This window comes from Colletotrichum siamense (assembly GCF_013390195.1).
Source record: "Colletotrichum siamense strain Cg363 chromosome Unknown KSG_Cg363_contig08, whole genome shotgun sequence".
NCBI classification, from domain to species: Eukaryota; Fungi; Ascomycota; class Sordariomycetes; order Glomerellales; family Glomerellaceae; genus Colletotrichum; species Colletotrichum siamense.
This window is the reverse complement of record NW_023501021.1, coordinates 3,325,833-3,343,066: the sequence shown is the minus strand read 5'-3', so window position 1 is coordinate 3,343,066 and position 17,234 is coordinate 3,325,833. Positions and strand designations below refer to the sequence as shown.

Genomic DNA, 17,234 nt, shown 5'->3' with positions numbered 1-17,234 from the left:
ATACCCTATTTACCTCTATAATTAAGTTTATATACTTATTATTAATTAAGTTATATATCTTAAGGTCCTTTATAAAAGTATTAATAAGAGCTCTCTTAAGTATTATTTTAATTATATACTCTTTATATATATTAAGCTATATAAAGAAAGAGAGGTTTTTATTAATTAGATTAATATTAAACTTTATAGTAAGTATTTATACGCTCTTTATATTAATAAGTATATTAAGCTTAAAGTATTTATATATAAGGTTAAGTATTAATATTATAAAGGTTTCTTATAAGTTAATAAGGAAGAAAAAGAGGGAAAAATATAAAGCCCTATATATAGTAGAGCTTTTTATACTTCTAGCTATAAGAACTTCTTATAATAACTTCTTTAGTTAAAAAGTTATCTCTATTTAGTAGTATTTATAGCACCTTATTAGAAAGTTTAGTAAAGCTATTATTAGCTAAGCTATAAGAGCCTTAGTAACCCCTTTAGTCTTAATATAATCAGTTTTACTATATATAGCGCTATTACTACTAACTTTATATTGCGTAGCTAGCGCTATTACTATTTTACTAGTTTATTTAGCTAGGGCGTATATTTAACTTTATAATATTCAGAGGGTTTACTTACTAGTAAGAATATATAGGGTTTCTATACTATTTTCCTTAATTAATAGAAGGTATAAATTAAAGTGCTTATATAGTGTTTCTAGAATTATACCTATGTATAAGGTGAATTTTGCTGTAGTCTTTTTATAGGGGGGCTACGTTATAACTATAAACTTAACTATAGTTTTTTTAATAAGAAAGCTATATTATAACTATAAACTTAATAATTAATATCTTATTTAAAGAATTTATTCTTTTAAATTCTAAGTAATTTCCTTTTCTAAAGTATATACTTTAATATTACTTATATTTAGTTTAATAGGTAGTTATTTAATAAACTTCTATTAAGCTTAATATATAATAAGTTTCTTATTATCTTTTTAATAATATTATTAGTCTTATAGGACTAGCTAGCTGGTAGGGTACTATAGGCAGCAAATATTATATTATATTAACTATATTAGTAGTAATATAGATAAGGTTAACTACGTTAGAGGTAGCAGCTGCAATTACAGTATTAATTACAGAGGCTAGCGCCTTATATAATTACTAATTATATAAGGTGCGCCTAGCTTAATTAACACTATAATAAGCTAGTATTACTAATACTAGTAACTTTCTCTTTTTACTAGCATTAATATAGTTAATAATAACTATAATATAATTTAAAAAGAAGTTATTAAATAATATATAATATAAAGAGTAGTAATTACTAGTAATTATAGTAATTACTTATAACCCCTACTATAATAGTTACTCTATAACTATTACTTAATCCTACTTTAAGCTAGTACTAGCGATTAATACTACTTAAGTTTATATAACTTATCCCTCTATCTATATTATTACTAAGTTTATATTAAGGAAGTATATAAAGTACTAATTAGGCTTTACTTTAGTAAAAGTGTTAGTAAGGTTATTATTACTATTAATCTATTATATTTTATATAGCTTATAATATTTATATAACTACTATAAAGCTATAATATTAATTATTAAATACTTCTCCTTTATAATACCTAACTTAATAAGGTATTTATATAATAAGTATAAATTAATATAAATAATAGTAGGTATTAGAAGTAAGCTAAGCTATTTAGTAATTATTTAGAAGGTTATAGAGATAGTATAAGCTATATTAACGCTAATAACTATACTATAAACCTTAGAGGCTAATACGTTTTAAGTAACTTATTTGCTTTTTATTAAACTAAAATAGATAATATTACTATTAATTATAAATTTATTCTTATTAAAAAAGGTCTTATTAGTAAGAATAATAGTAAAGCTAAGCTATAATATTAAGTTAATATTATTAGTAAATAAGCTATTAATAAAGATAAAGAGTTTAGTAGCTAATAAGTTAATAAGTATAAATATTAATCCTTACACTAATTAGGCTATCTACTACTATAGTTATATATTAAGGGCTTTAATATTATTAAGTGAGAAGTCTTAATACTAAGTAGTAGTTAATAGATTATAATATACCTTAAGCTAGTAGATTAATATAATATACACCTTATATATATATTACTTAATATATTACTTCTTAATAGTATTAAGAGTAGTATTAGTGTTAATAAGAGTAAGCTTCTTACTTTAGCCTTTTTAATAGAGAATAATAGTTTCTATCTTATTAATACTAATAATGCTGCTATTAAACGTTAGTAGTTAGTTAATAGTAAGTTATTATTTAAGTTTTACTATAAATAAGGCTTTAGCTAGAGCTTTATCCTTATAAGCTGAGAAATTAATATTAATAAGGCCTAAAGTATTATCAGTTTATATACTAATAACTATAAAGTTAGGGTTAATAGTAAAAAGGACTAAAAAATAAGGATTATAGCTTAAAGTAACTATCTAGAGAACTTCTCTATAGTAATAGCTATATATAGCCTATTAGTAAGTGCTAACTTTAGTAATACTATAAAATAGCTTAATAACTCTTATAATAATACTTTCTAAGTATTTATTATAAATCTAAATAGGTAAGTAGATAAAGATTATCCTATTAAGCTTTATTTCTAACTAGACGTACGCTTATATTATATTATAAAGCTAGAGGATCTTACTAAAAAGTAATAACTATAATATAATAGTAAGGATAAAGCGTTAGCTTACACGCTATATTATTAGTAACTATATTAAGATTACTTCCTTACTATTATTAGTATATTCCTAGATAATAAAGTAGGACTTCTTATAAAGCTTATTAGTATTCTTACTTTTAATCTTATTAACTATTTATAATTAGAAGATATAAATATTTATATACTTAGTAAGGTTATATATAACTATTTTAAAAATACCTTAATTAATAAGTCTCTTAACTTTAGCTTTATTAGATTACTTAAAAAGGCAGCTAAGTATATTAATCTTACCTACCTTATAAAGCTATATAGCTAAGTTAAGGTTAATATATTTCTTATTAGTTAAAAAGGCTTTATTAGTAGTAAAGAATATAGTTATAACGTTAATATTATTAACTTTTAGTATAAAGTTAATACTAAAGGTAGGGTTAATATTAACTACTTTTACTATAAATATTTATCTTTATAAGCTTTAGTATAGCTTACTTAAAAGTAGTTTTAGATATTCTTCTCTCTTATAAAGCTAGCTATATTAATATAGAGGTAGTAGTAGTAATACTAATAATCTTTCTTAGTCTTTTTTTATTAGTATTACTAATACCTCAGAAGTATTTAGTAAAAAGTTAATATTAATAATATCTTTATTTAAGTTATTATAAAAAAGCTTAATATAAGTTAATTAAAATATTCTTAGCTTATAAAATAAGTTTAATATATAGTTCTCCCTATTAATAGAGAGAAGCTTATATAAGCTAGCTTATCCTTTATTCTTACGCTATATAAGAATATCTAATTATAATAAGAAAGTAAATATTAATAATATACTTAGGCTATTATAGAAAGTAAAAGTATTAGAGATTTAGTACTTAGTATATATATAGTAAAGTTTATTAGTAGCTTTTTATATAGCTTCTTAATATTTAGTAATATTTAGAGATAATACTAAATCCTTAGTTATTTAAAGGTAAATACTAAAGATAAGAAAGGTTAGGATTAAGCTATTAAGCTTAATAATATTATTAATAGTCTTAATAGTTATCTATAAAGCTTACTTATAAAGGATAGAAAGATCTTTAGTATAAATAATATTATAAGTATAGTATAAAGTAGTATAATAATATTTAATTTTATTAATACTATAGTGAGCCTTAATAAGGACTTCTTTAATAGTAATTACTAAAGTATAAGCAGTATACTTAAATTTATAGCTATAAAAGTTAGTATTAATATCTATAGTAATAAAGTTTAGAAGGCCTTAGTATATATTAATCTAATATATATATAAAGCTTCTTAAGTATACTAAGTAGATAGATCTTTAAGAAAATAAGCTATATTAAAGTTAGTAGCACTATTAATTATATAGAGTATTAGCTTATTATTATTAAGATATATAATATATATAAAGATTTTATAGTTAAATTTATAGTTATTATAAAAAGTGAATTTAAACTTTTTAGGTTAACTAGTATAAAGTTAATAATACTAATAAACCTTAATTAGATAAGTAAGAAGGCTTTTATTAACTTTATACTTAGCTTTAATAAAGATATATTAAAGTTTAGTAACTAATAAGTAGCTAAAATAGTAATAGAGTTATTAAAGTTTAACTTTACTAAAGTAATAGTAAGTAACTAATTATTCTTATTAGAGAAGTATTTAAGGATACCCCTATTTATAAATAATTAAAACTTTAAAGTTTCCCTACTTTATAATATTGTTAAGGTTATTAAATATAACCTCTATCTTATCTATATTATAGAAATAATATAAGAAAGGTATATTTATTAGTATAATATAGAAAGTAATAAGACTAAGTAATATAAAGACTTTAATAGATCTTAATAAGTAAATAGAGTTATTAAAGCTAAATCTAATAGTAGCTACTCTTATAGCGTTAACTTTAAGGTTTAGTATTAATTATTAAAATATAAAGACTTAAGGCTAGTTTACTATTAAATATTTAGAGGTATTAATATTAAGTAAGATACTTTAGAAGATTATTAATCTATACTTTCTTTTAAGAGAGAACTATAAAATATATTCTTTAAGCTTAACTATAATATATAAATCTTACTTAGTAATAATATAGAAAGTAATATTATTACTTAATATATTAGTAACTTTAAAGCTATTAAAAGTAATATTAATAAAATAAAGAGTGAGAAATTATTAATTTTTATTATCTAAGCTATCTAACTTATACTAGCTATCTTTAGTATTAAAGTTATTAATATTAAGAGTGTTAAAGTAGTTTAATATATCCTTATTATAGCTATTAATAAAAAGGTTATTAATACCTTTAATATTTTTATATTATACTAAAAAGTAATTAAAAATAGGAGTAGAAATATCCTTATTAATATATATTTACTTAAAGTAGTTAAAAGCTTTATAGTAATCTTTAGTAAAGTACTTTATTAACTAGTAGCCTATTTTACTATAAATATAGCATTTCTTCTTAGATTTAGGAAGTATAAATTAAAAGTAATATTAATTATAAGGTATATATAGGTAATAGCTAAATTAAAAGTTATAGCTATAGCTATTATATTAGTAATTAGTTTAGTATTAATTATTAATAAGAGTAAGGTTTATTATAAAATATTTATAAGCTTAATTTTATATTATAATACTAATAGATAATTAAAGCTAGTTAGTAATACTTTTATAGTTTTTAGTAAAGCTTATAAAAGTATAGTTATACTTAAGTATACTTTAATAAGTACTAAGGACTTAGTTATAGAAAGTATTATTAAAGTAGTAAATAATAGAGAGAGTATACTAAATAGTAATAAGTTTATTAAAAACTATCTTAAGGCACTTTATTTTAGTCTTATTAAGGTTCTTAAAAATTATATAGTTAAAAGTAGTATTATACTACTTAGAGAGATATACTTAATATAACTCTTTAGTTTTAAAATAAGCTTTAACTTTAATAACTAATCTAGTAAAGTTAATAAGTATATTATTACTATAGAGCTTATTATAATAATAGTTAAGTGCTTTACTTTTAAGTATAATAGAGAAAGTACTTAAGGTTTAAAACTAATTAATATTAGCCTTAATATAATAATCCTTAAAGATAAAAAGCTTAAAGTTAAAGATATTATATATATTACTCCTAAATTATATATTATTATTATATAACTTTATAAGATCTATAAGTTATTAAAAAAATAGCTAATTAAGTATAATAATATTAAATATATTACTTTTACTAAAGTTAATATTAAAGCCTCTTAAAGGGATAAAAGTAGTTAATTAGTAAGTTCTAAAAGTACTTAATCTATATTAGATTAGTTTAAAAGATAGAGCTATATATAAAGAGGTATAATTAGAAGAAGCTAATAGTTTTAGCTTAATACTTTTAATATTATTAAAGAAGTTAATATCCTTAATAGCTTTTTTAAGAGAGAGAAACTTAGCTATCTTATTATTAATATTATTATTAATTTACTAATAGAAGTCTCTATAGAGGGTAATATAGATATTAGAAGTAATAGAGGTACTATCTTAGATAATATAGACCTTATTAGTAATAAAGAAGTCTCTAAATTCCTTTATAATAGCTATATTATAGTTATTAAAAATAGACTTTAGTATATCTTTAAAGTTAATAAAAGCTTAACTTTAAAAAGTAAAACTAATAAAGCTATTAAGTTAGTAGTATTCTATATTAAATAAGAAGTATAAAATAACTTATTTATAAGTAATAATACTTAATTCTATATTAATATTACTAAACTTTTCCTAAAAGCTTTAGTTAATTATACTATAAACTCTAATAAGGATAGAGATAAAATAGTTACTAGCTAAAAGCACTAAAAGTATTAATAAAGCTAGAGGGTTACTTAGAAGGTTATTTAAAAGGGCTAGAGTAGCTAAATTAAATATAGTTAGAGAAGCTTTTAGTAACTATAAATATACTAAAGAGTAATACTAATAAAGCTATAATAAATTAATAATAGTTATTTAAGAAGTTATATAGCTTATTAAAGATATAGAGGGGTAAGTATTAATATTTCTAATAGAGTAAAGTATTAAGTTAAATTATAAGTGAGAATTATTATATTATAATTATAAAGAGCTTATTAAGTATTATAATAGCTAAAGCTTATTTATTTAGTAGATAATTTACTACTTTATTACTTTTACTTAACTTAATATAACTTAATAGTAGTTAAAAATAAAGGTATAAGGGTTAAAAAGGATCTCTATAATAAAATAAAAGTTAATTACTTATATAAAGAAAAATATTAAAAGTAAGTATTAATAAGAAAGTAAGTAAGCTTAATAAGTAATATTATTAATAAAATAATAAAATCTTAAAGATAAGTAGTATTATAAGAGAAATAAAAGAACTATATAATAATATTATAAAAAGAGTATAAGTTAATAAGAGTAAAAAATAGTAAAAAATTCTCTTATAGTTAGTAGTTAATAATTAATATTTAGTAGTTAAATAATAAGAAAAACTTATAATAAAGTATACTATATGCTATATATAAAGGTAGTTACTATTAAATAAGCTTAAAGTAGCTATTTACTATTAATATTAACTTAGTAAAAAGAAAGTAGTTAAAAGCTATTAAAAATAGAGTAATCTCTTATTTACTTATATAGTATAAAAACTCTACTTATAAAAAGGTAAAAAGTTAAATAAGGTAGTTAAAAGTGAGGTAAGTAGTTAACTTTACTATTAATTATAAGTTAATAAACTAAAGTTAATATTAAGGGTTAAGTATATAATAAATACTCTTTAAATAAGAAAAAAGAGTAATTACTAAGAGCGTTTTAAGCAAAATAAACTATCTTTTAGGTTATATTATAACTACTTCTATTAAGTATAAGATTAGAGGTTATAAGGGCTATTATTATAATCCTACTATTATTAATACTATAAAGAGATATTACTTAATCTTATTAGTATTAGTAATATTAGTATTAATATACTCTTCTTAGAGACTAAAGAAAAATAAGTTTAAAGTAGCTTAAGTAATATAAACTATCTTTTCTTAAAGTTATAACTACTTTATTAGTATAAATTAATTAATTAAGTATTTCTAAGTAGAATAAATCTAAATAAATATTAATAAAACTACCTCTTCTAAAACCTTACTAATCTATAGTTAATTAATATATTGCATAATAATAACTATAAAATTAACTACTAATTAGTATTAATCTTATAGGACTAGCTAGCTAGTAGGGCACTATAAGCAGTAAATATTATATTATATTAACTATATTAGTAGTGATATAGATAAGGTTAACTGCGTTAGAGGTAGTAACTGTAATTATAGTATTAATTACAGAGGCTAGCGCCTTATATAATTGCTGATTACGTAAGGCACGCCTAGCTTAATTAACGCTGCAATAGGCTGGCGTTACTAACAAATATTATTTTAAAGTATTATAATAGTTTTATTATTAAAGCTTTATATTAATAATTATATCTTTTAGTTTTAATAACCTTTTTCTCTTTAATTTAAATTACTTTAATTAAAGTAGTAATAAGTTTAATAAGTATAAAGTAGCTTTTTATAGCTATTCCTTTTTTAGTAATACTTAATATTTCTAAATATACTTATATAGTTTATTATATTTTTATTAAAACTATATATTTATTTAAAACTTTATATTTTTTATTATTTTATATAAAATATATATTATAAAACTTAATTTTTTTTAATTAAGACTTTATTTAATAAAAAATTATAATATATATATTCCAGATTTAAAATAATATTTATATATAACAGCTATAAATAAGTTTAATCTTATTAGTTATTTTAAATTCTTAACCTTAGAAGTATAATTATAGAGGTAATTTGCCTATTTAGTAGAGTAAGTAATTTGCATTAGCTTTTCCCTGCTTAAGCTATAATACATAAAGGTTGTTGTCTTTCTTATGCAGCATGACCACACACAGGTTCTTAGGCAATCAAGAGGCCCCGATCTTCAAACGCTCAGCTTCAAGCTCTCTCTCAGCTTGTTGGTAGTACTTCGCGGTGTCGACACCATGCTGGTTGTGATTGACAAAGTTGAACCAAGGCACGACGCCCATGAACAGAGCAGAGTATCTTGACTGTCTTGCAGCAACGCCCTGCATGTGAGGGGTCAACCTGCTCTCGCCATACAGCGGCTTTCCCGCCTTGACCTTGGAGACCATCTCCTTCATATCCATCTCAACCTCTCTCGCGTTCTCGGTGGCACCGTAAAATCGCACTATGCCTTTGTGGTTAGTGCCTCCGTTCCTTCAGATCGTCGTACAAACTCACAGCTAGAGCGCTGGTAAAAGTAAAGAAATCCTCCAGCAAGACCGATGGCTCCAGCGAGGCGCATGGCTTGCGCCAAACCTCCCTTACCGACATGTGAGGGAGCGAACTTCTCGAGGGCAAGGAGAGCGCCAGGAGCGAAGGCTGCGGCTACAGCTCCGTGGGCATAATCGGAAGGCCTGGCATAGCCAACGACCCTCTTGAAGTGGCTGTGGGCATTCCGGCGTTAGCAATCGACCTGAGCTGTCATATGGCCCGGGACAATCGGGTTCGGGCATACGGGTCATTGTCGATGAGCTTCGTGGAAGTACGTTAGCGTTATCGGCAGCGGAGAAACGAGGAATCGTAGACGGAGTACGAACAGGATAATCGCTCTTGACGACCTTGGTGGGAATGTATGTCTGCACTTGTGCGGTAGCCATGGTCGCGGACGACAATTCAAGACCCAACTGCGTCGGTGGTGGCTATCGTCGTCCAGCAATTCGAAGTGGTTGATGAATTGGATATGGCTGGGCGCTGATTGGAACTGAACTTGGAACATTTTGCCTGAGGCACCACTCCAGAGGCCTGCGCTGAAGTATGTGGCTGTGGCGTCTCCGACTTTGTGGCTCGCCCATCGAAAGGTCTGTGCGGCAACGGACAGACGCGTTTCTTAATTGAAGTCGCGCCGCGTGTGGTCGCCGGCTAGTGACAATCCCATCTTAAGGCAATATATAGTCCACCCTGGGTGCAATCTGTTGATGTCTCGTGAAGTCCCAGAGCCTCGTCAACATGACATCAAGAATAACACCCGCGTATGATGACTTGGACAATTATGCCGTTGAAGATTTTGATGACCCGTTTCGAACCCCGCCCCCGGACGCAAAGGAGCTCGGCGTGAACAAGAGGAAACAGGGTGAAGCACTGGGGCTCGAAGAAGAAGTTGAAGTGAATAAGCGAGCGAGGGTTCCGAGAGTCAAACTTGACGAGGCAAGGTGAGGTTTGGCGCAGCCGATCATTCATGTCTAATGTGTAGCTGACGACGTGTTTTTGCAGACTACTCTCGGACAATGGCATCCCCAAGCTTCGAAAGCGCGCCGCAGATCTCCAATTTAAGGGGAAGGGACACGAGGTCGGCTTTCTTGCTACTTTGACGCGTATTCCGTGGATACAACTAACTCACTGCTAGTTCTCTGATGCAGCCCGCTTGCTATCCTTCTACCAACTCTGGCTGGACGACTTATTTCCAAAAGCCAAATTTCTCGACGCCGTAGCGATGGTAGAAAAGACGGGGCACAAGAAGCAAATTGCGCACAAGCGATTGGAATGGATCAATGAGGGCAAACCCAAACCCTGGGAGGCGGATGACGCTTTCGAGGTGGAAGCTGAAATTCAGGGTCCTGTGGCTGCCGAGGCAACAGCGAGTGCACCAGCTTCTATCACACAAAAGCGCCCGAAGACACCAGAAGCAGCTGTTCCGGACGAGGACGATATATACGGAGCTACGCCCGTAATGCCACCCAAGAGTCAAGCGTTAGGAGCACCGAAGCCAACTGAAGAACCAGACGGGGACGACGACTTGGATGCTCTTATGGCGGAAGCAGAGATGGCTGACCGGATGCAATCACCGGCTCACTTTCCACATAACCAACCAGCCGGGGATGACTTTGAAGACGAAGAGGCAGCCATGGCTGAGATGGGCGGCTTGTGGTGATTCCGACGAATTATGTTTGATCACCGACTGTGTAACGAAACTTGGAAAGGGGGAGAAGGCGAAAACGATAAACGGAGGCTAGACCGCGGGGCATCACGTCTTCTATGGATTGCCGTCGCTTGAACCACGGGAATGAACTTTCTTCTTGTCACGTCCTACAGCGCCTTCGGGAGGGAACGTTAGAGTTGGACTTGGCGCAAGAGAAAGTGCTTCGAGGCTGCATGGAACAAACACTGAAGAGTGAGAAACGATGCAAAAGGCGTTGTTAAGGCGGCATGCACATTGATTAAGTCGGATGGGATATTGTCTAACGCAAATAGTTTAATACTCAACTAACAGCTTTAATCGTCGAGGCTGAACAACGCCACGTCCTGCTGAACCACCAGGATTCAGTGGTTTCTTATTAAGTCAGCGTCCCCAACCTATTTACCACAATCACGGACGGTGTCAATAGCAGAAGCGTTGTCCAGCCCCGACGAACACATTCATTTAGACTGGATATACACACTGCTTTCGTGAGCCCGTCGACACACTTTGGGATTATCTTGAAACGGGTCTTAGAATTTTGTTCATTGGTCGCAAGGCGACTCTCGTTCAGTATTTGTTGTTACATTTCCCAGGTTTGACCTCTAATTTCGCTGGACACCATCCATAACGCCGTGACCATTCCCACCACCATAGTCATAACCTTTATCAAGCTAATCGACAACGCTTCCCAAATTCCGTCACATCCGCTTCATCAGGCTTCCGTTTGGAAACTACTGTAAACACATAAGTGCTAGCTGATGTCGAGGCACGATTTCTCGAATACAGGATGTCTTGCGGTGCAAGTTGACCCTTCCGGACCAGATTCCGCTCTTCAACCCTCAGAGCCCATAACAAGGTCATGAGCACCTCTCTAGACGGCAACGGTGCGCCATTCAACCACGTCCGTGGTGTCTGACCGCAGTCGCGCCCCGCCGAAGGTTCAGTCGACAACCCTTCAACACGTTCGTCGCATCCTTCAGATACCAACCGCAATGCCTCCATCGTCGCATCCATAAGTGGACGCGCCAGAGTGGGGCTGCAGGTTAGGATTCTCTGAAGAGACTTGAGTCTCAGAGTTGGTAGAGTCGCGGCCGTAGTCCGGGTCCGCTGCGACGGCTGTGCCGATAACCACGTTCGTGTCTGAGACACTGCCGTTGACCTCGTCGTTGAGGAATTCGCTGATGTCGAATGGGTCCTGGAGGAAGGCGGTAGAGTCACCAGCCAGATAATCGTGTTCATAATCGAGGGAGTTGGGGGAAGAGAGAAGCCCGCTTTCAAGGACATAGCGATCTGTGTCAAGGGCCGCCGACAGACTGAAAGAATCACCGATGATGTGATTGACAGCATCTGAAGCTGCAGAAAGAAGACCAAGGTCGGATGCAGAGGGGTTTGAGAGGCCAGCCATGATTGCGGAAGGTCCTCCGACTGTTGACACTGCAGGTCGCACAACATCGCTGCAGGACGTTGTGTCAAGTCGGAGGAGGACTTCACGTTGGTCTCGGCCACATCGTTGTCCTCGGCATCCACCTCGTCATCTTCTGCGATTGGCGAAAGCTCGGGGGATAGCGACGCGGGGTTGACGGTCGGATTGCTATGAGACGTAGTCATCAAATCATCGACGAGATTCTTCGTCTCATCAATAGAGGGACGGTGTCCATCATGAGAGCCAAAAAGCTCTGGTGATAGGGTGACAGTGTTGGATCGGAGAGGATCGAGAGGCGATGATGACCGAGTCAGCATGCCAGAGTCACGGCGAAATTTATTCAGCTCTTCCACCAAGAGCTGGTTCGCTTTGGTGACGTTTGAAAGGGCTGCCTCGAGCTCCTTGTTCCGCCTCTCGAGAGCCTCGACCTCTAAACGCTTGCGCTCTCTAGAAGACTGAGCGGCTCGGCGGTTGCGGAGGACGCGCTCGACTCGACGCTGCTCTTTCTCATCTTCGGTCTTCGCTCTTTTCCTACTGGGGGTTAGCTACGGGCCTGGGGCATTATCCGATTGCGTCATACCTTGGTGGGAGGTTTGTCTTGGGCTCCGGGAGAACTTGACCCCACGATTTCCTCTTCTTCACGGGCTTCTTCTCAGTCGAAGGAGAGTCGGTGTCCGGGGTTGAGACAGGGTTGTCCTCGGTGAAGGGCGGAGGCGTTAACATATCAGAGGGGTTGACGGTGGTATCATCGGCGGCCGAGGGTGCGGCGTCGCCAAAGAGTGATGGATAGAGCTCGCCCGGAGTCGAAACGAAAGACTCGGCAGGCGAGTCTTCGAACTTGATCATTGGTGACGTCTGTTCCCAAGCAGCCATCGTAGTTTGTGGTTGTGATGGTGATGCAACAGGGCTGTGGGATAGGCAGAGAGGAGGACTTTTTCGTTGGTGCGAAGCGCGAGACACAATCGACCTGCCAGTTCCAATGCGGAGAGTTGGAAGGCAAGGTGCGGGGGAGAAGTGTGTTGCAGCAGTGATGTGGGTGTGAAGTGGGTTATTGAAAGTATGGAGGTGCCGTCCTAATTCCTCATACAAAAAGATATAGAAAGAGCGTTGTTCTAAGAAGGCATGATACCTCTTTGACGAGGACCCGTAGAATGAGTCAGACGGATTAGGTGAGTCACCGACACAAGGCACCAGGTCCAAGTGGAAGCTTGATCGTCCGGGTCCTGGGGCAAGTTGACAAGTGTTCTCTCTCGTAGGATGGGTTTGGCGTGGTGAGAGCTGAGGATTACTAGCCCACGATGTGAGATGCAGGCGATGTGGCCTCTTTTGTAAGTTGAGGCCACGCTGGCCCCGTGCAAGGGGGCGCTTTGGGATGGTCAACGTGCATTGCCTCAGGCAAAAATGCCCAAGCCCTCAAGGCCCCCAAGGCCGCAAGGGCGAGAAGGACCTACGGGTGTACGGAGGACGCGGCCAAAAGTATTCGTACATCCCCACTTTTAATCACAGTGCGGCCAACCAGAAGCCGGCTAAACTTCGGCGCTAGCCCCCAGCGCCTCCAACAACCCCTCCACCCCACCTCAACGTACGCAGTCAATTTTACCATCGCTAAGATCGCAAAAAAACGCCAAATTTTTACTATACCACCAAAAACACCCCGCGCAACGCAAATATCGCATTTCTAAGGCTATATTCAATCTCTCCTACCCTCTTTTACCCAGATTCCTACTTTTCTACGTCAAAATCGCTTACATCGTCAATTTCTAACCATTCTGCCTCCTCAGCGGCGCGCGCGGCGCATCCGCTAGCCTCGCAATCCAAGTCAAGATCGTCAAGCCCATCAACCATCTCTTGCCACAGATTATCGTTATTCACCACCACAACATCTAGCTAAGCCAAAAAAGCATTAATCTCAGCACGTAGCGTTACCTCTTCTTCTATCGTTAACGTTGGTAAGGCTGCCCCTTCTTTATATTTGTTACCCCCCTTCAGCTGGATCACCCACTAGATATTTCGCTAGATTCGCTCCACGAAGTGCTGTAACTTCTTAAGTAGGAAGTTCTTCCAGTTTTCCTTCCATATTCAGGTTAATCTCTGGCGGCTGTTGATGCTAATAAGCCCCTGCCGCCGCTTTAGATATGCCCAGGGAGGCTCGATCGCTGAGAGATCTGGCGAATTAGCTAGCCAGCCCATGAGAGTTATGCCCGACTTCGCCCACAGCTCTTGATTCTAGTGCGAGGCGTGAGGGCCAGCATTATCCTCTTACGCCACTATATCTAGGCAGGTATATTACTATTACTTAATAAAAGGCATGAAAAGTAGCCTCAGAATCAGATGCTAATATCAACACCAGTTAATACCACCTTTTTTCAAGCCTCATTCCATAGCGCCAGTTTCAGCTATATATTTCCACTACTTAGGCCTCAAGGGCTTCCTTTTTAAGCCAGCCACTCTCACAACCTCTGCAGCTTCCCATTTTGCTCGATCTGCCGCCTCATGGCGTTGATTGCGTCTGCCCATCCACCGCGCGTATCACTCTCGCTCATTTTTTGTTTCCTGTCGCCACACGTAGCAGGGCCCAACCTTATGCCAGCAAAAGCATCCCCAAAACATGAACTCTTACCGACCCTTCCACCTACGTCTAATAACGTGGTGGTGAAAGGCTTTGTGGGGTCTCCGCTAGACCCTCCGCTTGCCACAGATCGCCCCCAATACCACAGAGGTCTCATCACTCCACACAACCCTCTTCCAATCCTCAATCGTCCAGAAACCATACTGCAGTGCTTACCGCAGTCGCGCTTTCTTTTGTTAGTTATTCAGCCCAGGCTTAGTCGTCAGTTTAACGCTACAGAAGCGCTTACTTTTAAGGTATCGATATATAGTTTACCGACTAATCGAGAAGTTATTCTGAACGAACATGTAGCGGATCACATCAGCAATTTGCTGCATCAAGTACCACCTAGTTATTAAATTTTTCGTCAGAACGTCTAAGATTAGAACCTCAAGCTCATTAATAATAACTAATGGGCGCCTATATTGATAGCTGTTCTCAACGTGTGCGTTAAGTATAGCGTTTCCTAGCTACTATCCTCGATCTATAGCTTTTTTGCGTATCGAGGTAAACATACTTCAGGGCATCTCGAAGTCTCTACAGATCTCGGCAACTGTCGACTTACCCAACCCCCATAGGGCCAGGATTGAGGCCCTCATCGCGATATCCTATTCTTTCGACTTCACTGGTATTAGGCGTATATAGTGGCGTTGGTGGCGTTTAGTTTAAGGTAAGGATACCCCCCCCTTTGAAGCTAACCTCCAAACAGGATATTAGTGTTAATATGATGGTGTGGGCTAATTTTTGCTTAGGGCATCCTCGTTTTAACGCACTGATATTGCTTCCGAAACAGGCAAAAGATCATCTACAGTCTCTACGGCCACAACCCCACCGATAATCGCACGGCGACATGGGCCCCCTGATGTACGAATACTTTTGGCCGCGTCCTCCGTACCTGAGGCCACAGTGGAGGTCGTAGTGGAACAGGGGGCGAAAGCGAAGCAAGGGTGCCGCCTAAAATGGGGTCAATCACGCAAGGTCTCAGGAGGTAGGACTTGTCGTGTTTGTCTACTCCGTATCGTGCCTGCCTGCAGAAAGGTAAGGAAAGTACCTGTAGATACGTATACCTTCGTAGAGTGGAGGGGGGCGCAGAGGATGGTCATCAGTGTGAGTGGGCGAAACCCCAAAAGGGAGGTAGGTACTAGGCGCAAGGGGGCCATTCGGAGCGAATCCAGCGAGGTAAGTGGATGGTGATTGGTGGATCTATGTAGCTGACAGCAGTGAAAGGAGCAGGAGCGTGTAGCGACTCCATGGTTTCACTGGCTCGGATGTCTTCCCCAGTTCCACGTCCAGCTTGCAAATGGGGGGCGCCTTGGGTCAGCTCTAAACAGGAAACACGGGAGCCACGGGGCGGAAACACGAATGGCGCACCGTGCCAAACGTAGGCCGCGCCGCTCCAGGGAGCATCCCCCTTTTCTATGCTTCCGCGAGGCACGAACTGTAATTAATTGACCATCTCTTCGTAGGTTCCGAGTCCGCTCAAGCGAGCGGGCTTCGACGCACTGGATAGTCCGGATGCTTCTCGCTGACCAGGTTGATCAATCGATCCTCTGCCGTATCTTCACGTAAGCTTGGCTTCGCTCCGCTGTGTTGCGTGCCGTGCCTCATCTGCCGTTGCTGACCTGGCTGACTAGGTGCCTACATGGCTGACACGGCATGCGCTGCTGTCAGCTGAGCTCACCGCAACTTGCCGACTCTCTTCACCGTTGAAATACTATATAGCAACGAACCCGATTCACGCACTTGCCATTTCTGCTACAGTGCTACGCGGCAATGCGTCCAGGTCCGAAGCGACCCACAGAGACGACTCGCGGTATCCATCGCCGGCAGACGTCGGAAACGATAGCTGATTTAGTGTGCCTCGACGTCTACCGCCCGCCGCTTGCTAAACTTAGCCACCCGACTTCCCCGGCGTTGCTCCAGCTCAGGCCCACCCAAGTTTGAAGACCTCACCCCTCGTGCGACCTTACTCAGTCAGCGCCGCCACTGCGAATTTCTCCTCCAACCTCAGTGTCTTACGGAAGACAGTGCCCCAATCCGGGCTGAATCTTACTAGAACTACCTTTCGCTCCGTTCATATGCTTCCATGTTTTATACTTTGGTGCCATCTCAAGGTCGCAAAATTCTATTGCGAAAATGACCCAGAACCAGCATAATTGGCCGGGCCTAGACATTGCACACTGTGGTGCTGCTGAGTCGTCTTCGTCTTTGTCTCATCCACCTTGGAAACACGCTTCCTGATCCTCCCTGCCTGCCCAGGAATCCAGGAATCTCATACCGACTGTCTCCCGCTCCGATTCCTTGGACCTCGCTTCATCCAGTCGAAGTAAGGGAACTTCACCAGCCTGATCAGCATATTGCGTGTCTCCATCCTACGCCGCTTTTTTACGGTGGACAAGGAGGGGTCGTACAGTTCGCCGGCGCTCTGCGCTCCGCACTCGACACCAGAGATGCGGCCGCTTCACCGGCGTACCCATCCATCGGATCACCGCTTCTGAGGCGACCTAGGCGT

At 36.1% G+C, this 17,234-nt stretch overlaps 3 protein-coding genes across 3 annotated transcripts; 1 reads left to right on the top strand and 2 right to left on the bottom strand.

Moving 5' to 3' along the window:
- Positions 1-8,637: 8,637 nt before the first annotated feature.
- On the bottom strand, positions 8,638-9,393 carry CGCS363_v012415 (NADH-ubiquinone oxidoreductase 20.9 kDa subunit; the record flags this gene model as incomplete). The annotated part of the gene is made up of 4 exons (XM_036644264.1): positions 8,638-8,921; positions 8,975-9,180; positions 9,252-9,268; positions 9,334-9,393. The coding sequence occupies 4 exons, from the start codon at positions 9,391-9,393 to the stop codon at positions 8,638-8,640; spliced, it is 567 nt and encodes a 188-aa protein (XP_036490563.1).
- Positions 9,394-9,742: 349 nt separating this feature from the next.
- Positions 9,743-10,664, top strand: csm-3 (Chromosome segregation in meiosis protein 3; the record flags this gene model as incomplete). Its single annotated transcript, XM_036644263.1, has 3 exons — positions 9,743-9,945; positions 10,007-10,082; positions 10,140-10,664. 3 exons carry the CDS (start codon positions 9,743-9,745, stop codon positions 10,662-10,664), a joined length of 804 nt encoding a protein of 267 aa, XP_036491113.1.
- Positions 10,665-11,667: 1,003 nt separating this feature from the next.
- hac1 (Transcriptional activator hac1) lies at positions 11,668-12,987 on the bottom strand (the record flags this gene model as incomplete). The annotated part of the gene is made up of 3 exons (XM_036644262.1): positions 11,668-12,004; positions 12,139-12,645; positions 12,695-12,987. The coding sequence occupies 3 exons, from the start codon at positions 12,985-12,987 to the stop codon at positions 11,668-11,670; spliced, it is 1,137 nt and encodes a 378-aa protein (XP_036491109.1).
- Between the last annotated feature and the right edge of the window lie 4,247 nt (positions 12,988-17,234).